The sequence below is a fragment of the Pieris brassicae genome, chromosome 6 (assembly GCF_905147105.1).
Source record: "Pieris brassicae chromosome 6, ilPieBrab1.1, whole genome shotgun sequence".
NCBI classification, from domain to species: domain Eukaryota; kingdom Metazoa; phylum Arthropoda; class Insecta; order Lepidoptera; family Pieridae; genus Pieris; species Pieris brassicae.
The window spans coordinates 10,483,825-10,505,378 of NC_059670.1; the positions used below are offsets into that span (position 1 = coordinate 10,483,825).

At 32.9% G+C, this 21,554-nt stretch overlaps 3 protein-coding genes across 12 annotated transcripts in view; 1 reads left to right on the plus strand and 2 right to left on the minus strand.

Moving 5' to 3' along the window:
• The window catches only part of LOC123711200 (GATOR complex protein Iml1), a 31,826-nt gene extending 21,525 nt beyond the window's left edge, over positions 1-10,301 (minus strand). For 6 of the 9 annotated variants that reach the window (XM_045663663.1, XM_045663662.1, XM_045663661.1 and 3 more), the window contains exons 1-12: positions 9,925-10,301; positions 9,659-9,796; positions 9,273-9,442; positions 8,575-8,841; positions 8,167-8,309; positions 7,484-7,671; positions 6,411-6,888; positions 5,491-5,630; positions 5,034-5,225; positions 4,323-4,466; positions 3,033-3,185; positions 2,042-2,056 (exon numbers count right to left, since the gene is read on the minus strand). In XM_045663663.1, coding sequence (XP_045519619.1) covers positions 2,042-2,056; positions 3,033-3,185; positions 4,323-4,466; positions 5,034-5,225; positions 5,491-5,630; positions 6,411-6,888; positions 7,484-7,671; positions 8,167-8,309; positions 8,575-8,841; positions 9,273-9,442; positions 9,659-9,796; positions 9,925-9,967 — 2,071 coding nt within the window. In that variant the 5' untranslated portion in view covers positions 9,968-10,301. Of the gene's footprint in view, positions 1-2,041; positions 2,057-3,032; positions 3,186-4,322; positions 4,467-5,033; positions 5,226-5,490; positions 5,631-6,410; positions 6,889-7,483; positions 7,672-8,166; positions 8,310-8,574; positions 8,842-9,272; positions 9,443-9,658; positions 9,797-9,924 lie in introns of those variants that run through there. The other 3 variants (XM_045663657.1, XM_045663658.1, XM_045663664.1) reach the window with 3 other exon arrangements.
• An 80-nt stretch (positions 10,302-10,381) lies between these two features.
• LOC123711411 (sugar transporter SWEET1) lies at positions 10,382-13,536 on the plus strand. Its single transcript, XM_045663988.1, has 5 exons — positions 10,382-10,580; positions 10,655-10,732; positions 10,808-11,034; positions 11,240-11,415; positions 12,850-13,536. Exons 1-5 carry the CDS (start codon positions 10,504-10,506, stop codon positions 12,955-12,957), a joined length of 666 nt encoding a protein of 221 aa, XP_045519944.1. The 5' UTR covers positions 10,382-10,503; the 3' UTR covers positions 12,958-13,536.
• Positions 13,537-15,481: 1,945 nt separating this feature from the next.
• Positions 15,482-21,401, minus strand: LOC123711178. 2 transcript variants are annotated; one of them, XM_045663625.1, is made up of 6 exons: positions 21,301-21,401; positions 20,408-20,640; positions 19,069-19,234; positions 18,290-18,548; positions 17,020-17,305; positions 15,482-16,676 (listed from the first exon to the last, which is right to left on the minus strand). In XM_045663625.1, exons 2-6 carry the CDS (start codon positions 20,423-20,425, stop codon positions 15,516-15,518), a joined length of 1,890 nt encoding a protein of 629 aa, XP_045519581.1. In that variant the 5' UTR covers positions 20,426-20,640; positions 21,301-21,401; the 3' UTR covers positions 15,482-15,515. The 2 variants fall into 2 exon arrangements, with proteins under 2 accessions (XP_045519581.1, XP_045519582.1); XM_045663626.1 differs by lacking the exon at positions 20,408-20,640.
• Positions 21,402-21,554: the final 153 nt, after the last annotated feature.

The window sequence follows — 21,554 nt, forward strand, 5'->3', positions numbered from 1 at the left end:
ATCCTCGCTTAATGCAGATATTAACTTTAAAATGTTAGTTAAAATAATGATTACGCAATGAAGCGATCACTGTTTTTATTAAGATAACCTAAAAGTAGTAAATTTTGACACTTGTAATGTTTATATTTTAAAATGAATAAAAAATTGTTGTTAACCGTAGAAGCTGAAGATGAAATTCAGTATATAATCTAAAAAAAATTGACTCATTATTTTGCACAAAGACGTATTTTTAAGAGCAGAACGAACGGGCAGGACGTTACTATCGTCGTCCATGGTCACTCACATTGCCGGCAAGCTAATGCGCTACCGGCATTTAAGTCGTATGCTATCAAAATCCACTAAAGTATTTCTGAACCAATTCGACAAAGGGCCCTTCAGGAAAAGAGCGTACTAATTCTTAAAGGCCGGCCACGCGCCTCTGCCATTTAGAGTGTCAATGGGCGGCGATATCACTGAATATCAGATGAGCCTCTTGTCCGTTTACGTACGGCGTACGTCCGTCTATAAAAAAAATCAAAAGTGCAAAAGCTTTCAGCGTTTCCACAGCTAAACCTACAGAAAGAAATGCACAGAAAAATTATAACCATGCACGTTTGTTTCTCTTCATTACCCAAGCCTTATTCATGCAGACGCGACTAAACGTTTATCGAGAACCTTGACACGAGAAACATTTATATTCGTTACGTTTATTTAAAAAAATCAATGGCTACAACCTTTTTAAGTCTGGGCCTCCTTGTGGACTTAGGACTTTTTGGGTCTAAGCCGGTTTCTTCACGACGTTTTCCTTCACAATTCGAGCGAATACGAAAGAACTTACGACCTCAGGGATGTGAGTCGTACGCCGCCACTAGGCCAACACGTGTTTACGTTCGTTAACTTAGACGTTTAGCATATGGGTAAATAACGCTTTGAACATTTTTTTATGGATTAATAAAAATGTATTCATATTTTTAAACGCTCCAAGGTATTCCATAAACGCTTGACGTCTACTATATACACCGATAAATAAACTTAATATATAATTGTTAACACAATAAGCGATAAAGTGATATTTTAGGAACATTGCAGACCAAAAGAAAATTATAAAAAATTCTTATAGGTCTTAAATACTACGCGGTTTCGGCATATAGTAAGCAAATATTGCAGAATATACAACAAAAATCCTATTAATTTAAATAATTTCAGAAAACAAATTACACCAAATTCCCAAAAAAAAAAACAGGATTTTTGTTCCATATACATATTGGTGGATTTTAAGCTTTACCCTTATTTCTAGCTCGTATAAAGCATTTTTAAGATTTCGCTACGTCAATATTACCATATTACCAGGTAATGTGCGTGTTTTGAAAAATAATACTACCTTGATCCTGTCATTTTTACAGATTGAAGACATTTTAGTCATGTTTTAAAAAGCAAAACAATAATGGAATAATAATAATGGAAGTTTACGTTAGGTACGTGCTAGCGTACGTACTTGTGGGAGTACGTGTGGGTTAAAAAGGACGTAATGACAAGGATTCCAAAGGGAATGCTTAGCTGGTTTGATGTAGAACTGGTGAATGAGAAGCGGTTAGGATATACAAGGAAACTGTGAATGGTGAGGTCGGGTTGGGTACTAGAGAATTAAAAGTGCCATAACTGACAAGCATGTTGGTAAATGTTATGATAGTGGATGAGGCGAGAGAAGTATCCCAAGACCGTAGCAAGTAGATACGTGGTCTTTGCTTACAACTTCGGGAAAATGGCGATATGATGATAGAAATAAGTAAAAAGGTTTTCCTTATTTATATCGGAATAATAAATATAAGTTTTAGGAAAACTTCTACACGGTTGATTTTTATCTGTGGGATGATGACGTCAAAATCATTCATAGACACTAAATTTTACTGTCATTGTTCTTCAGGATTTCTTACTTATGTAATTTTATAAACAAATGTCAAAGTCAAGTGTCAAAAACATGCTTGATCTAGTTAGATAACGCCCATAACCTGGTAATAAGCGAACTAACTACGATGCAAATCCAATGATAAGGATATCAAACCTATTTCTCGATTTGCTTTGGGCCGCAACGTTCCGAAATGTTCGTCGATATCATGAAACATCAAATGATGATATTAAAAAAAATGTGTCCGTGTACTAGTGTACACACGTAAGAAGTGAAACTTCTTTATGACCTTATTTTTCGGAAAATGATCTACTATATGCAACTTTACAGAAATTGGTTAGATAAAGTTTAACAAAAGGCTTTTATTATCCTATGATTATTTGTATTCATGTATAGACATATTTTATTACTACTAAGATTATTACAGAATTTCATTAATTGTAATAGAATTATTACTATCATTTTTATCGGTATTAATGGCTTCGAATCAACCATGGTAGGGACAAGAAAAAGATGGCACGTAACAGAAAATTGTGACGCGTAACCCAAACATGTGGCGGTACATTTTTTTACAACGCCGATAAAGAAGTTTCACTTCAAAAAATAAAAAAGCCACGTATTTAAATAAAACTTCTTTAATATTAATTTGTTTATTTAAAATAAGTAATGAAGCTCACAAAATAGTCGAAAATCTGTTATAATGGAAAATAATTATTTTGTTTAACTTCAACTCATAGGGTTGGGTAGAAGAGAGCTTTGATAAGAGATAGTGGAACTATTTACAAAAAGGCAAAAGATAAAGCGTTTATATCTTTAAAGAAGTTTTATTTATTCATAGCGTACGCGTACGTATAGGGCATACAAAATATTAACAATATACAAAGTATATACAAATTGTATCAAAAGAAAATATGTCTTATTATGTAAAAGATAAGACACACTTTCATATTGCCAATTTCCTTTAACTAATGATGGCCTATTCATTAATGATTTTTCTTAAAAAAATATGTTTTTTTACATTAATTAATTCCTATTGATAAATACAAGATACGTCATAGGTAAAGTCGAAGTTTGATTATTTCAAAAAAATTGTAACACTTTAAATGCAATTAGTAATATAAATTGTCATCGAGGTAAAAGGCCTTACCAGTGGTTAAGGCCGGTGTCCACTCCTGTTCGCCGGTAGCACCCCACAGTAAGGCCAGTGACGCATTGTTCGTGGTGGGTGTTCCGACCACAGTCCCCAGAACGCTCAACACACCGGACGCACTGATCATCCGCTTACGACTCGTCATATTGCCTGAAAGTAAGTTAGACCGGTCTCAATAAAACCTCTTTATTAATACAAAAAAGACTGTGGCATTATTAGATCCGTTCAGTTACGTAAGCACTATAGCAGGGTCTGAGACTTTTATGACATGAGGGGGGGGGATCACGTCATCAGTAAAAAAAAATTTACACATATGGCAAACAATTCATTCTATTGCTATACGAAATGCATTTTCGAGGATTCCTATAAATAATGAATACGTTTTATTTCTACGCTCATTGAGTAAAATGGGGAGATTTGCTTACTTTTACTAACAAGAGAACGGGCGTAAATAATTGTAGTAAATCTGGTTACTTAAATCCCCTTCGAAGTTGAACAAAAAATGTCAACGATCATCTCTAATCGCGTGACCAAAAAGATCACAAATAAATCGAATCGACGATTAAGTCCGGTAAATAAAATGTATTCGTTTTGGAGTTTTTTTTACTACTAGAGTTTTTTAATATTTTTATTATGGCAATAGTTTTGACTTTATACCAGTTTCAAGTAAAGTACTATTGGACTTTAATCGTCGGAGACCATTATTGATCGAAATATAATCAGAAAGATAATTAACACGTAAAATACTTGACATTTGTTTACGTGTTAACATGGTACGTCATACGGACTGGTGCGACGCCATCTTGTTGACGCGTTTTGGCGGTCGGAAATGTTTAATTTGAATAGCCTACACAAGAATAAAAACTAACAACTTCTAGTCACAGTTGATCAATGGCTTTTAAATCAATTATTAAGAATTATTTAGTAGATAGACTTTTGGCCTATTTTGATTTTGAACATGAGAATACAAAAATTCACTTTTAAAAGATGCATCTTTGAAGAATTCTTACAAAATAAATAATTGAAACATCTAAATGTCGCTTGCCCCGGGGATCAAAGTCGTAAATCACTATTACAACTGTTTTAATATTTTCTAATTTTGGACGTTTTTTTCCAGAATTTTTGCACAACACTTTTGTATAAAATCAGGATGTCTTTCTTCTACGGAAATTATTTTGTACACAATGTTAGTAATACTCGTTTACCTAATTTTATTTTCCTGAAATAGATCGCAAGTTTTTTTTTAATATTATGGCAATAGACCGCAAATTTAGATTGTGCACTCACCATCAACCTGGTATACAGAGTGATTATTGTTGATGCCATTGTCTTTGGGTCTGTCGTAGGTGTCGTGCTCCTCATGCGTCTGCGTAGCTTCACCGGCAGGTCTCGCCTGGTAGTGATGCTGCTGGATCAACACACCCGTTGGACCTGGAATCATCGTAATAGTTATTCTAGTAAATCCCATACTTCTTGACTGTCGTATCAAATCGAGTTTATAGAAAAACTGTGATGCTGATCCTTTAAGGTCTGAACGTCTCGTTCAGATTTCGTTTGATAGAAATGACATCTTTATACAATGTACATTTTTATAGCTTCAAGCAGAGCGTATTGCCACAGACAATTTATGTACATTGCGCTTCAACTCTAAAAAGGCGGCCTTTTTTATTTAAGAGGCAAACGGGCTGGAGGCTCACATGATGTTAAGTGACACCGCCGCTCGCGATTGCGTTGTCGGCCTTTTGTAATTGTTATCTTATCTTGATTTCTTCCTTTTCTATACGTTTAATTCCCATTATCAATGTAATCAATATTTGTATAAAGATTCACAAATTTTTGTATTACATTTACGACCTTTTAATCCTGAGAGCGTTTGACAGGAAGAGACCGCTTAAAAGCGATGAGGCCTCCTTATCATTTAATTATATCAATTGTATTATATTTCTATATGCAAGGAACTGTTTATACACAAATATGTATAGAGAATTACGAACAAACCTTTAGGGAATATGTGAGTCCAACGTCGTCTGTTACTGGTAAGTTTAACAGTGACATGCGAGGGATCGAACGGGTTGATCAAGGCCCTCCCAGTCCTGATCACCGGCTTGTGGCCAGTCACCGAGCTACGGGGAGACAGGCGGTTTATGGAAATCGGTGAATCCGTTGTATCGGCACCCTCTGTAAATTTACCTGAAATTTTTAACCCCTAAATAAATAATAGTTGTAGCCCAATCTAGAGAGGACTGGCTATCTTTGGAGGAGGCCTTCACCTACAGAGGAGTTCTTACAGAATGACGAAAACTCTTTAATAAAATATATAGCTAGCATTATGTACAGGGAAAACTCTTTAATAAAATAGATAGCTAACTTTACGTTCAGGGCAAAGATTTTAATAAAATAGATAGCTAACATTACATACAGGGCAAAATGTTTAATAAAACAGAAATACCCTTACCGATACTTAGATCCACGGAACTGTGATGTATGTCTGGATCGGACATTTTCCTCTGATGCATGATGGAGGAAGGCGGACTCTTCCTATTCATTTCGAGTCCTGCCATCGAAGTTTTCTTTGTTCGAGCCACTCTTTGGACACTGAAATAATGATTATTTTTCTTCTTTTCAATTCGAAATAAAGTTAAAAAGTTATATTACTTTGTTTTGTTTTAGTCATAAGTAAACGAACTTTAACCAATGTTTTTACACGTGTGAATATTATTAGTGAACACCGAAGTTCTCACGAAAAGAATTCGCAGGAATATCTACCTTTGAAATGGCAAATATTACAGATTGCAGACGCCGCAGTATCAGTGTTGAGGTCTTCATGAAAAGACCCCAACACTTCTTATTCGTAGAGCGTATGATTTCCTAAAAGGCCGTTGAGTGTCAATGAACGGCGATACCACTTAACATCTGGGCCATTTGCCTCCTGTTACATACAAAAAATAGCTTAATTTATGACAAATATTAAATTTTTAAATATGAAAGAGTTAGATATTACAAATATATTTAGACTTTAAAAGATTTTCTTATTGTATTTTTGCCTAAATGTAACACATGTTAAAACGAGGACAATCAAATACGTAGATAATTATCAAATACACACTAATTTAGTTATACACTGTATAATACTTCCTATCTCATTGTCTCGCACGCTAAATCCTATGAATTTATGTATCTGTCTCTTTTTCGTTTCGATTTTCAAATCACAACGATGCTAAGGAAGTTTTTACTTCAAAATGTTTCAATAAAATTTGAAAATTACAAATCTTTTACTTGAAACTGGCATAAAGCAAAAAGTATTGCCATTATATTAAAAAAAATCTGAATATTGAATGTGACAACCTGGAAATCAAGAAACATCTAAACACTTACCACGTACTATGAGCTGGCGGTAATTGAAAAACCTGGGCGTCGTACGCGTCATAATCAAATATCGAATTGTGCATATATTCATCCTCCTTCAACAGCTTCCCTTTGCATTCGTCTTCATACATTTTCTTCAACGGCTCTTGACTTTTTCGAGGTGGCAACTTTATTCTCGGTATAAAATTCGAGTAGGCAACCTTTTTATTCGTCGAGTAGAATGACAGGTTGATCCAATGCGGCATAGAGTAATCGTCTATGGAATTCAAATTGCTGTCTTTGTTGTGGAACTTTAGGAGCGGGACCGCGTGTAACGGTTGCTCCCCGACACAGACTAAATCGCTTCCCACTCCGTTGTCTATGATTCTTTGTTTGGTGACATTTGTCAACTCTCTGTCAACTTCAAAGACGCCTACGCCGGGTGTTATGACGACGCTTAGCTGTCCAGTCCTATCAAAACATCTGTCTAGGTAATGCTTCTCGAATACTGGAAAATACAAAGCGATTATGAAAATTACGTTTTTACCAAAGTTATATAGGTCTATCCCTTGTTCTGTCTAAATGATCAGCTCAAAGGTGGCTTAAACAGACCTTCAAAACATTAGTATATATTAATAGGAATCTGATACAATTTTTATTGGCTCATGATGATAAGTGATATCGCCGCCCATGGACACCAGCGAGTGCATTCCTTAAGAATTGTTACGCTCTTTACTTGAACGACCGTAAGTCGAATTGTTTCGGAAATACTTCAGTAGGCAGCTGGTTCAACATAAGAAGTGGTGCGTGTGGTGGTGAAAATTGCTTTACAAAACGCTCAGTTGTGAAACGACGGACGTTGAGGTGATACGGATGGAATTTCCTGATAAAACTCGGCAGATATTAATCCGAACAACTGCTATCATTTACGTAACGGCATATTAAGCACAAAAAAAAGTTTTTTTATTGTTACAATCAACATTTTTAGTAGAGCTAAATATTTCTAGTTTAAAAACAATAACCTCACATGAAGTGTTTAAAATACATATCACTTATATAAGTTTACTAAGTCATTATATTAAGCTTTAATTAATATTTAATACCATTTAAACTCATATTGAGAACTTCGAGAAAGTTCCCTTGGGCTGCTGTAGAATTGATAGCAGTTGGTATCTCCATATTGGGGCGTTCATGATATTGGAGGACTATCTTTTGGTAATCTGTGAACAACCTCCTTAATTGCAAAAGTACGTTAGACCAGTCTTCATATCTTTCGTTTTGTACTGCCACCCTAAAAAAATATTTTATTAAATAAAGTTCAAGAACTTGAACGAAATAATATTTTTGTTAAATATGTGAAGTGAATCATTAAATGATGTTCACATTCGTAATCCAGACTATTATACTTTTAGTTTTTAGGCTGAGAATCTGTTTTTTTAATGCCCTTTTAAATTTGTCTGCCGTTTTTGAAATAAATATAATTTTGAATATTTATTTTTAAACGTTTGTAATAAATTGATATAACTTTTTTTAATATAATGGCAATAGGTTAAACTTAATGCCAATTTCAAGTAAAATATATAACTTTTGTAGATTCATAAATTGGATTCATTTCATAGACTTTAAAAAAATTAAAGAAGTGAAAGAATTACAGGTCGAAATGATAACCTTGTGTTTAGTCCGTTAATAACTCATTTTAGAATTTATATTACTAATAAAAATATATACTTTAGTTGTAGTAAGCATGTAGAATATGTGGCCATTAAATTAATATTTGTGTGTATACCTATAAAAGTCCTCATAAAACCTCCCTCGATAGTCTTGTTGAAGACATTCTTTCATATGCTGTGGAAACTCTTCTAATGATTTAGCTTTATAAAATGTTCTTGAAAATAAAACAATTGTAACTTCATGATTACTTCCATTTTTCTAAAATAAAATAGCAGGTAAATTTACGAAATAAATTTAAATAAATATTGTTGACAAAAAAGAGGGTAGATTGAATCTACCCACCAAGTGCAATCATGACGATGACAACATGTTAATATTCCCAAGACAATGCAAACTATTAGTAACATAATCTACTTATGGGTTTGATTTCCAGGTTAAAAATAATTGTTTCAAGCCAAGTAGTGCAGGAGGCACACTACATTAGTACACTTCAGATAGTATATTAAGATCATAATATACATACCTTCCATTTAGCAAATAGATCAGCAAGGAATCCATTTACAGCTTTTTCAAAGTACAAGTCACCGTGTATATCAAAGTCCCACATTTCTGATGACATTTGTATAAAAAGATAAACCATGGATGTTGATGATCTGAATACTATCTTTGTGTCTTCGGTTATAACGCCACATGCAACTCTGTCGCCTTGTGACCACATTTCATATACCTGACAGCGTATGGCACCTCCACAGTATTCTATCTTTTTATTAAGATATACACAAGTGCCTACCTATATACACAAGGATTTATCAATATTTCAATTCAAGATGTGGTGTTAAACATAAAAAACTTTTTTTTAATTTTCTTTGTAAATTTTGTGGTAAATATCATTTTATTGCCCTAAACTTATAATTAATGTAACATATCCTATCTTACAATGTGATAAGTGCCAAAAATAAGTCACATACTGCTTAGAGTTTTATGCAATATATTTTTATAGATTTTCATCTAATGACAAACTGTTAAATTAAATATATTATAATGTATCTAACACCTTTATTAATAGAAACATGGTCTACCCAAAGAATGGTTTTCTTTTTTTGTATATAGTAGAGATTGTAACATAATAAAGTACTATACTTAATTACTTTGTAAAGTACCATATATCTATAAAAAATTGTAACTGAATGAATTTGTTAAGAATTAATTGTAAATACTCACTAAATGATTCTTTAGTCTCCACATTTCTGAACGACCCATATACTGATCCTTGAATGTAAGTTCCACTGAGTCCAATGCAACATCGGCTACATTTACAATATTAACATAAACATCAGCAAATGTCCGTAATTGAAATGTTATTGCAATACTCTGTTCCACACTTATAGTGTCTGGAATTAAAAAAATGTATGATTGTTATAGTCATATTAGGTTAGTTAAATTACTTATGCACACAGCATAGAAATAATTTATTCAAACCAAATGTGGTTGGTACACTAAAGACCACTCATTTCTTGACCAATACAACATAAAGGATCTTGTATAAGTTACAATATAAGTTATTTTTTATTAAATAAATTTTAAATTTGAATGCATTAAATACTTACCTCTACCTCTTCCCGGTGCATCAACTTTAGACACTTGAAGTAATAATCTTGGATAATCATTTTCAGGATGGTATATTTCCACTACATCTTTTTCTTTTATTCCAGGATAATCTTTTATATTTATAATCAGTTCTTCAGCTAAAATAATGCAGATTAGATGATATATTAAATTTGTTTGATGATTTTCCTCATTAAATAACTTTTTGAGATAAATAATATAATATGCAATATGGGCGATAAGTCTATATAAGTAACTAACTACTTACTACTAAAGCTGGGTTGATGGACTATAAGCTTGAATGATTTCATTGTGTAAGCGATTTGAAAACGCCTTATTGAGTAAATCCTTATTTTTAATTTTTAACAGTCTTGCAGGGATGGCTTAATGCTAGATTCATCGTAAAGGTAAACATACAACATTACAACTGAGATAACAACAATATTTACTCAATAATTTCTTTATCATAACTATTTACGTTCCACATATAATTTTTTGATACTCCTATAAATCATGGTAGGTTTTACGTGGTATTGAACTATTTCTATTGCATGAATAACAATTATTAATAATATATAATAATAATTTGCGAAAAATATGCGTTCAATTCACTATATTTTTTATTTACATGACAATTCAACACAACACTTGCTAATCATCATGCTTGACTCTCGAGTCAAAATGACAGTGATGTCATTATTCAATGCAACTCAACGAATAAAAATATTTTGCTCATTCAAAAGTTATTAATCGAGCATGAAGTCGTCAGGCTTATTAAATTTATTAATGAATTAATTTTATAAATGAAAAGACACTATTTTAAACGAAGTGCTAATGGAATGTAGCAATGTATTTATACGACATAAAGGAATTGGTAGAATGTCTTGCCGTTGTCACTACTATTATTCAGTTCCTATCGGGCACGTAAGTTCAGATTCAAAGTTTTATTAGGGATCTTCTGTTTAAAACTAAATCCTGAATAAGAACTCTCATTTCAGGTTAATTTGCAAGCAATATGTTTCTAATCGTACGACTGGTGAAGCTTCACCCTTGCCTTTTACCTGTGGATTTTTTTCGTAAGTTATCCCACGCCAAAACCACGTCATTATTAATTAAAACTTATCCTAATCTCTAATATTGATTATCTCCAGCTGTAGCATATGGCTCCTTTATGGATTGACGAAGGAAGATGGAAATATGATTTTAGTCAATGTAGTTGGTGTAATCTTCATGGTTGCATATACAATAGTATTTTATTTATATACATTTAAGAAAAGTGTGGTATTGAGACAGGCATATATAACAGTTGGCTCCTGTATGTTTATGATTTGGTATGTTAATGTTGAAGAGGATAATGAAGTTCTTTTAAATCGTCTTGGTAAGTTTTCATACAGATGTTTAATTATTCATAATTTTTAAACAAAATTAATTTTTTTACCAATCATTTATTATAAGGAACAAGATTTTATAAAGTAAAATATATTTCTAAATATAATGTTTACCTTTATTTTTTTAACAATGATTAGTCGTACTATTTTTTTTATAAATAGCTATTCTTTAATATTATAATAATATATTTTTAGGGCTCCTAGCATGCAGCCTCACATTACTGACTGTTGCCTCGCCAATGAGCAAACTACTTTATGTTATAAGAACTAGAAGCACGGAATGTCTACCGTTTCCTATGATTCTAATGTCATTTGTTGTTATGTCATTGTGGTTCTTTTATGGTATAATTGAAGAGGACATGTATCTTACTGTAAGTACACTAATATATTCTAGGTTTCATTACCAACACAAATGCAAGTTAACATTTTTATTTAATAAAATAATACTGTAAATAAATATGCCAGTGAGATTAACTGCTTTATTAAGTACCCGCCAACAACTTTGATAGTGTGTTTTATCTCATATACATGAAGGTAGACATAAAACAATAAACTTCAGTGACTTCCCAAAGACAGTAAAATAAACTTTTTTTACTCAAAGCAAAAAAGAAATATTAAAAAAAAACAAAAGAAATCGATAATTTAATATTATTAATATTTTTTTGGCTTGAACATGGAATATATCCTGTATTCCTGTCATTCACATTATGCAAAGCATTCTTATGACATTTCACATCATTAATATTTTTTGTCATATTCCTACTTATTTTTTACCTCATGCACTCTTATCATTTTAAATTAATAAATATAACATTTCGAATTAAAAAAAAAATTGATGGCTGTTTTTCCGCCGTCATTTGCAGAAATTGACATTGAAATGTCAGAATTTTTATTCTAATTTAGATAATAACCTTGTCGTGATTCATTATAAGATTGTTCTAAGTTCCGTTCATCATCGCGCACACAGAAACATTGATTCACAACTTCGAACATATGAACTTTTGAGAATTATATGTTTTTTACTGAGCCGACACTGAAAAACACAACACGACATCAGAATTGCTAATTATTAAATAATGAATAATTTTTTCTCAAACTCAAAATTTGCATATTTTATGGGCATCCTATTACGATTTCAATTGGTTCATTTGAAAAACAATACATGCAGTAATAAATTATTATCTTTATGGTAATGACCATTACAATTACACTCACGGTCGTAACGGCCTCTTCAAATATATTTTAAAATTCTAATGGACTCTTTATTATATAGAAATATTTTGTAATTGATAATTATTAATTGCTTGAGTTGACTTGACTAACCCCTGAGAAATCCCCGTGGTACATCAATGGATATTTCTTTGTATGTACGCAATCAATAAGGAAAACGTAGTGTTTTTATTGTTTTTTTTTTGTTGTTTTCTAGTTTCACATTTATAGGCATTTCACACAAATAACATAAACTTCTTTTATTCCTCCCTCAAAGACCGGCAACGCACCCCCTAAAAATACATGTCCATGGGCTGCATTGACTGTCTTTTTTGATCGTCCCGTAGGCTCGTTTGCCACCCTATAGGTACTATACGAAATACATTTAAATACATACTAAGACATCATAGAACACTACGATCTAGCATAACATAAACTAATAAGTAATTTATGTCAAATCTTATTTACTCTTAAGGATGTGTAACATAAAGTGTCCAATGGCCCCTCTTAGTCTCTATTTAGGGGAAGACAGTCTGTTCTTGTGTTCTATTTTTTCACATTCGAAATAAAAAAAATAACAATAAAATTTCTTACAGATACCTAACTTCATTGGCGCGTCACTGGCGCTTGCGCAGCTGTCTCTATTCGTAATATATCCAAGTAAACCAACATCCCCACTTTTAGTAAAGTCTTTGTTAGCTTAAGGATTATGACATATTTTTTGTACAAAGAAGGACGTTTTTTACGATAACGAAAATTAAATTATACAATTGGATGTAATTCAAAATTTAAAATGAAACTTCAAATATTTTTGTATAATTAATGTTATTTATTTAGAGTAACACTGACATCCACAAGTATTATTTAGATTTGTTAATAATTTATATTTTATTGAATTTCACACCCGCGAGTGATATTAAGCACAGAATCAAGTAATATTTGTTAAGGTGGTTAAATTTTCCTTATATTCTGGCTGCGGCTAGCGGCCTGATCCTTCGAAACGGACTATGTATAATTCGGAAATAACTATTGTGTATACGCAGGAGCAATTATCGTTTTAAATGCGACCTAAGTTTTGATGAGTTGGTTCTTTTATTATTTAAGTGTAATTGAATAGGCTACAATCAACACAGGTTCTCAATTATCTAAAGCTTTCACTAAATAATTTAAAACTCAAACTCAAAAGAACTTAATTCATATAGGTAACCAAGTACACTTATGAACGTCAACAGTTAATTCTAAATTTACATTTACTACCAGTTCGCACGTCAAGGGCGTAGAGCGGGCAAGAAGAACTGGCAAGAAACTCTCCGCCACTCTCTTTAATCGCCAAGTTTTGAGTCATACAAATTGTTTGAACTGGAGCAAATCAATCCCAAGGATAAGGATGATTTAAGTATTCGTCAAATTTATAAAAAAGCTTTATTGATTTACGTTTAACGAGAATTTTGTATTTATTTAGTGATAATTCTCTAATTTGGGAATTTGTTGTAAAAACGAATACAATTTCCATATAAGGAGTGGTTTATCTTCTGGAGCCTGGTTGGTCGTACGCTTAGATTAGTTCTGTTTCTAGTATTTTACTGGTGCAAGGCTCTAAGAATATATTGACCAGTCATAATATTTATTTCCTTAAACTTATTCCATACTGACTTCCATGGGAGTACGCAATAAATACCTCGCTTAAAAGTTGAATCCTTCAAAGTTGGTGATATGCGGTCCAAAATTTGTTTGTCATTCGTTTTTCTTCGTAGTACAGTAATGTGAGGGCGAGTCATGAGGCCACCTAGGGCTACATTTCTAGTTTATAAAGTATAGATTCATGTAAAGATATCCAAATCTCTCATTATACCGGTAAATTAGTACAAAAAACACTTATACATACAATGTATAGTATATAATTTACTAGTTAAGTGAAATGTGTATGATTTTATGTATAAATAAATTGGCTATGTCTGATAAAGTTTGTTTCTCACTATTTAAATAAAACAAGTGTGTATAAGCTTTTTACAATAAGTGTAAGATAAGTATTATACATAGTTACCGTGCCTTTAATGTGTGTAATCGATGTTATTAATTTCCAAAATGAAAATGACTAAGGCTTCCCTAGCACTTGGAGTCGACTTAGGTAAGTATGACTTCGGTTTGTCAAGTCCAAGACTTTTGACAAACGGCAGTTATACTTAGCGAGACTCAAAACCTTACCCTTAAGGGTATGTGAGCCTTATGGCGTGACCGACGAGAACGCTGCACTAAAAATATTAATTTAGTGCAGACGTATTTATTTTTAACGTTAGACGTTTTAACCTATGCAATATACTAATACTGCATACTACATTTTGAGACTTTGGGCAGGATAGTCATAGTTTAGAAAATTAAATTTATATGTACCGTTTCGAAGAAAATATGTATTTTATTGATTAAAACCAGTGCCGGATTAAGCCAGCGGGGGGCCTGTAGCAAATTCTATCAAGGGGCCCTTGGTTTGCTTTAGGTTCTCAAGTTTAGGATATTGAATAAAACAAAGCCGTTAAGAATAAATTTTTCAGTATCTGGATCGACAAATTTAGATATAGTAACACTTACAATAGAGACTTCTTTAAGCAAATCGTGCTCTATAGTCAACAAAGTGAGATGATAAAGACGTTCTTATAAAAAAAAAATCTGCCCACTTGAAAGGCGTGGTATAGATGTTACTCTAAATATATCGATTATAATTAAATATTAAAACATAACGGTAAAAAACCTACTTATTTTTACGAATTAACGACGAAATCTAGTTTTAGATTTTTAAATGGAGGGGAAGCAAGATATATTACGTACTCCTATGTAATATTTTTTATTACGATTACGGGCACGTTGGAGGGCGGCCCGTAGAATTTGCTACTCTTGCTATATGGCTAATCCGGCACTAATTAAAACAGATTACCCCAGTTTTAAAAATTTTTACAGCCTGAGTTAACTCGTGCTGGCTTAGAACGCACCACAAGACGGGACTGTTTTTGAAAATAAAAGAAAATTGTGAATCCTCTAATGTGTTTTTTTCTTCAATGTGTTCTATATTAAGATCGAATTGTTTCTAAATATTACAATTTAAAACATACTCCAGAGTCGACCATTATGATTTAAGGAGCTTCTTTAAATCTTATGTTTCCGTAGTCTTAGTGATCGACTCTAAGTACGGACTTTAAATTATATAGGAGTTTATTTAAATTTAAGAGTCATTGGAGTGTGATAAATAAATTAAATATATTTTTTTTATTTAACAACGCTTAACGCAAATACAATAGGCGCGATGTACGGGATTCAAGACACAATTTCCTCTTGTGTTATACACGGATATCGTCTGTGTTGTGTCCAATACTGTAAAGTTGTCTCCTCTATGTTCTACACTAGCTTCGTACGACACATCACCTGGTGTCATTTGAAACGCGAGAACAAAAATGGTCGCATTTGAAGCCTTGTAACTATGGGCACGTAACACGTCCTTCAATTTGAGATCTGCACATTGCATACAGTTTTTTGTTTTGATGTTTTTTACAATATCATATATGTCATCTATGGCTGCGTCTAATGCGTTTTTGATAGCGGCGTCGTTAGTTGCTTTCGTCAAGGGATGGCAACTACACCATTTTTCGTGGACGTGCGCATCTGAACACGTTCTATTACGAGACAATTCGTTGATAATACTGACGCAGTTTGGACATGCGTTGGAGGTTTTCTCGGTGTTATTACCTATTTCTAGAATATTCAATAAGGTAACATACATATCGTATGGGGTGACTAGTCTGCTCTGATTTACAAGTAAATTTTTAAACATTTCGTATCTTCTCCTTAAATTATTTGGCACCCATAAATATAGCATTGGAAGCCGTTCTTCGTAATAAGATTCGTATGGCACTCTCATTTCGCCATATCTTAATCCGTGATCGCTCAAAAATAAAATAAAAGTTTTATTTAATATACCATTTGTATGAATGGTCTCAAAAAACTTTGCTAGATCCGAATCGATGAGTTCAGGTACGTTGTTTAAATTATGGCTAAAGGAATTAAACCAAAACATTCCGAAGAATTTGTCGTTTTTATACGTATTCGTAAAATCTAGTGCGTAATCTAACAAATGATTGGCGGAAGGTCTTTTCTTTGTACAAACAAGGTTTCCTATTGAATTTTCGCCTGTAAGGAAGAATGGCCGCATGTAATGATCGGTGGGAGCGTTTTTAAACCCGTCATATCTCGTAAATGTGTCTGGGAGACGCAAGAAATCCTCCCCACTGGCAGTGTAATATCCGGCCTTCTTAAAATAACTCCACAACATTATATCATTGCATTGATCCAAGCTCTTGTGACACTCCGTGTGTACTTGTGACTGGTTTCTTCCTGTCAATAAGGCCATCACGTTGGGAAATGTATTGTACCCGACCTGAAATATTTGTAATTTGTGTGTATTTTTCCTCATATAAAGTACAAAGAAATCAATGGGCGGTTTGTAAATAGAATTATTTTTACGTGTATTAGTTTTCTTGCAACGTCCAATAGCAAAAACACGTTAGTGAAGTAAATTGTTGCATGATTAGACATTTCCCTAGCTTTGATTGTCACACCCTTATTTAAATAACGACAATTCCAATTATAGATTATCAAATTAAGACATTAAAATACTAGTACATGTCTCATGTATTATAAACATCATATCAAATTGTTAATCCATCGGTATCGAAATGTTAACGAAAACGATATTTTATTGAATAGATTAAATAACTTACTTTCTGATATGCCCGAAAGTCCAGCCAGTGATGATTTCGTAATAATTGTGCAGTTTTTGGCATACTACTGATTAAACGCGCTCTGGACATCGTGTCCATTCCTAGAATTAGCACGTTCCATGGTTTCTCATGATTTAAGTCGTCATATTCCTCTCTTTTTAATTTTTTTACAAATATATAAGCATCTTCATAAACTACTTTTAATTTGGTAGTACATTTTACTACGATTATTTCTTCTAGTAGCTCTATTTTTGTTTGATTTTCAAATGGCGCGCAAGATGAATACCTGTGAATAATATACCTACAGTAAATGTATGTTTTATTATGAGCAATGTTGGCCTAGTGGCTTCAGCGTGCGCCTCTCATCCCTGAGGTCGTAGGTTCGATCCCCAGCTGTGCACCAATGGATTTTATTTCTATGTGCGCATCTAACATTAGCTCGAACGGTGAAGGAAAACATCGTGAGGCTTGCCTTAGACCCAAAAAGTCGACGGCGTGCCTCAGGCACAGAAGGCTGATCACCTACTTGCCTATTCGATTAACATAGTTGTTGTAGTATGTTTTAATATAGTTCATGGCATCACTTAATTTTTAGCTAATGCCAAAACAAAGTGGTCAGGGGATCTATCAATTCTTCCTGGTACATTCGCAATAACGACCTTCATCGGGACCTTCATGTAGAGGACGGCGACACAATAATAAAAATGACTGCTGGAGCCAACGAACAAAGGCTCCAGCATCATGTGAGGCTATTAAACTTCTTGACACCACCGAGTGAGAAGATTGAAAAGGCAAATTCATTTCAATTAGTGTTAGTCTTTATTTTTTAACACCTATTATCAAAGGTTAATTGCTTTTAAAATATCTGTATTTACTATATTGCTTATGTGTTCAGACGCAACAAATAGAACAGATCGTCTTGCCTCAAATATTATGATTTTATGTGTATTCATTTTTAGTATTTAATATTATCCGTCCACAGCTGCATTTATTTCGTATTTTATAAATACTTTTTCCTATCAATAAACAATAATTAATATTTTAGTCATTTTATTGATTATAGGACTCCTACAAAGGAGCTTTTCAAGTACGCTATCAGGCAGATCTGTGGCCGAGAAGCTACTCAGCAGTAGGTAAAATTTCAATTTTTCTGAAAAAGGGCTTTATTTGCTCAAAAGGCTTGGCGTCTACCGCCGAGCCCAGATGGCAACTACTCCGAATATCAGTCAATTTACACAAAATTATTTAGAATTATAATATGTAAACAAACCTTATTTTTCTATGATCCGTGATGCCTTCAACGAGTGCAGGTGTAACAAATTGATAGCAACAGTTGTAATCGTTTCCTTTACTGTATTCGTTAATTGTATCATCAATATTGATTAATAAATATTCTTCAGAAATTTTCTCAATGAAAACAGCTCTCGTCCCGCAAAAATGTTTAATTATTTTTGCTTCTCGGAATTTCAATGTTATTCCGTAATTTGGTATGTAACATCCTGGTGTTTTAATTAAATCATCTTCTGTACCTAAAAATATAATACACTATTTTCGTCTCCTTTTTATTGGCTAACGATATATGTTGCGTGTATGTGCATACTAAAACTTTAGTCATTTAGTTGGGACTGAAACTAAAATATGTATTAATATGCTATCAATAGATTACAAAGAGTATCTATTGATTTGTAGTTAGACCAATCAAACGTAGAACTACGACAACCTACCAATACTAAAGTCAGAATTTTGTTACATTAAAAAACAAGTTATCGGGTGAATAAGGAAAAGACAAAAATAGGTAATGGAGTTTTTTTTTTAATAAAAGGCGACTAGGAGGCCCAGATCATACCACCGCCTATGGACACTGAATGCCAGAGGGCTCGCGAGTGAGTTGCAGGCCTTTTAAGAATTGGTACGGTTTTATTGAAGGACCCTAAGTCGAATTAGTTCGGAAATACTTCAATGGGCAGCTGGTTCCTCATAGTGCGCGGAAAAAAATACCTTAAAAGCTTTTAGAGTAACAGTAAATTAGATTTCATAGAATGTACATACCATTATATGTTAAAATCTCTTCAAAAGTTAAATCTTTATTGGCGCTGATTAAGATTTCTATTGTTGGCTTGATAGCTCCATATATTGTATCATAATAATATAGAGAAAAAGTGATCCATGATGTTATCACAAAAACACAGGAAATTCTTCGTACGTTCATCGCAATCTGAAACAACCGAATACTTATAGTTTTCTTCAAAATACATTAAATATAAGCATAAAAATAGAGATTAATAAAAAAAATTCCCAGTAGACTGGGATTGAATGATCTCGCATATGTGACATTCAATTTAAAGCACAAGATGTCACAACAAAATTCTGACTTATAAAACAATGTGCTGCAAGCGTAATGTGGGGAAACCTGCTGATGCCGATGTTAAACTTGGCCTTGGTGAAATATATGTTACATGAAAAATAACATTATCATGCCAGTGGAAACATTTTATTGCGTATGCGTAATATCCATTATATTAACGTGTCCGGATGCTTCTAGTGATAGATATGTAGGTAAGTGCTCTAGTTGAAATAGAATAACATTTTTACATTGTGTTTCCTGCATACACAATGACTGTTTCATATGTTATGTTTGCCTAGTACATCTGATCCGTACAATTTTATTATTGTAAATTTATAGATAGATAATAAAAAATACAATTTTATAGGGGGCAAATGAGCTGGAGGCTCATCTGACGTTAAAATAAATCTCAATACCAAAGGGGTCGCCGGTGCGTGGCCGGCTTTTTAAGAGTTGTGCATAATGCTTGGTCTGCCGTCACCTACCTGTCGAACGTATATTTATTTGAGAATAAAAGATGTGGGCGGAACAAAAACGTCGGGATCGCAATTGCTATCGCTATTTATAGTATTAATACTATTTATCGAAAGTGATCTAAGAAACATGTAGACATTTATTTGCCTTGTATTGTGTTCGGTACATTTTAACTTTTCTAAGTATTTGTTTGTAGGTGTAACAAAGTAATTTTCGTGAAAAATAAACTTTATCTATAGCCTTCATTTGTATGTCGGTGGTAATACATATTCTATTGTTTGACGCTTTTACAACCTTGAATGGGCAACATATTCTATATTGTAATGGTTATATTTGTATTTAATATATAGTACATTGTAGTCATCTATTTTAAGTTTAAGTTAATGTTTTATGGTCTGTTTTTGGATAAAATCCAGCGTAAACGGCGTGCTGGTATAAGGAAGAAATCATGGCAACGAGTGGACGGTTATTGCGACTGCAGAAGTGTTATTGTATCTGGCACAGGTCAAGTCACGCTTCACGAGATTGACGGCCATTTAGCAGTATTAAACATTCGAGGCTTAGATATACCTGTGATCTGAAGCGCATTTTAGAGTCTCAGATTTGTGTCGGTATTCTGTTTGTGACCAGCCTTCTGTACCCAGCACATGACGTCTTCCTCACGATATTTTCCTTCACCGTACGATTGAGTGTTTAATGAAGAAAGACAGAAAGTCCATTGGTGCACAGGTGAATCGACCCTACGACCTCACCAATCCGCTACAACACTCGCTCTTGATCCTAATACCTAAACGTCTGTTACTCTGGAAACAACAAAAAGTAATGATCGGATTTGTGTACAGTGTTTCACGAATAGTGCTAATTCTAAAGAATATTTATGATTGTATGTGAAGTGAAATATACGTATTAATCTATTTATAATACATAAACATGAATATATTATATAATATATAAACATGCATAACCCATACGCACAACTCGAACATTTTTTAAGTTGTGTTAATAATATAATTTCTTCCAAATTAATTGCTATTTGCACACTCACTTATGTAACGGCTTCGAATATACCTACTCTACTAACATATACACTAATACACTTTCATTATAAATGAAACATTTTGTTTGTGAATTATATACAGCGCGGGACTTAATTAATTTACTATCTATTGGTAAGTTTTTATTCTAGGAAATTAAATTTTTAAGGAAAACTGTCATAGGAAATTGTAAGCATTTCATATTTTGTAAGTCGTATTACTAATTATTTAACTTAAATTGTTATTTAATATAAGTTATATATTTCGAGAATTTCTTAACCGATGCAAAAAATATGTTTAGTTACAAAACATGGAAATTTGGTGAAATAATGATAGAATTTCTAATAATTAATAATATATTAAATAATATACTGTAAAATAGTGCTAAATACTGCATATATATTAATAATTTAATTAGATAATTCTTACCTTTCATTTTAATTATCTGTCACAGATAAAGAGCATCACTCATTTCAAACAGTAATTCACGAATCCAATTTTGCTAAGAGTCCGTTTCATATCAATCAAACTGACCAACTGAATAGTAACTGATAAATATGATTGCATACACGATCCTACCACCACTTTTTGTACTCACTCCGAGGTGAGGTCACGCTAATTAAAAAGAACTCAAAAATTCTTAAGGAATGGGGAATTAAAAGGTCCAAATAAAACACCAATAT

Excerpts from the sequence above, each read along its gene's own strand:
- LOC123711178 (XM_045663625.1), bottom strand. Across the intron at positions 18,549-19,068 it reads AGAGATTTTAACATATAATG|GTACAGAAGATGATTTAATT; the intron begins GTATGTACATTC and ends TTATATTTTTAG. Across the intron at positions 16,677-17,019 it reads ACTTTCGGGCATATCAGAAA|GTCGGGTACAATACATTTCC; the intron begins GTAAGTTATTTA and ends CAAATATTTCAG.
- LOC123711411 (XM_045663988.1), top strand. The coding sequence starts at position 10,504 with ATGTATTTATACGACATAAAGGAATTGGTAGAATGTCTTGCCGTTGTC. Across the intron at positions 10,581-10,654 it reads ATTCAGTTCCTATCGGGCAC|GTTAATTTGCAAGCAATATG; the intron begins GTAAGTTCAGAT and ends CTCTCATTTCAG. Across the intron at positions 11,416-12,849 it reads AAGAGGACATGTATCTTACT|ATACCTAACTTCATTGGCGC; the intron begins GTAAGTACACTA and ends AATTTCTTACAG.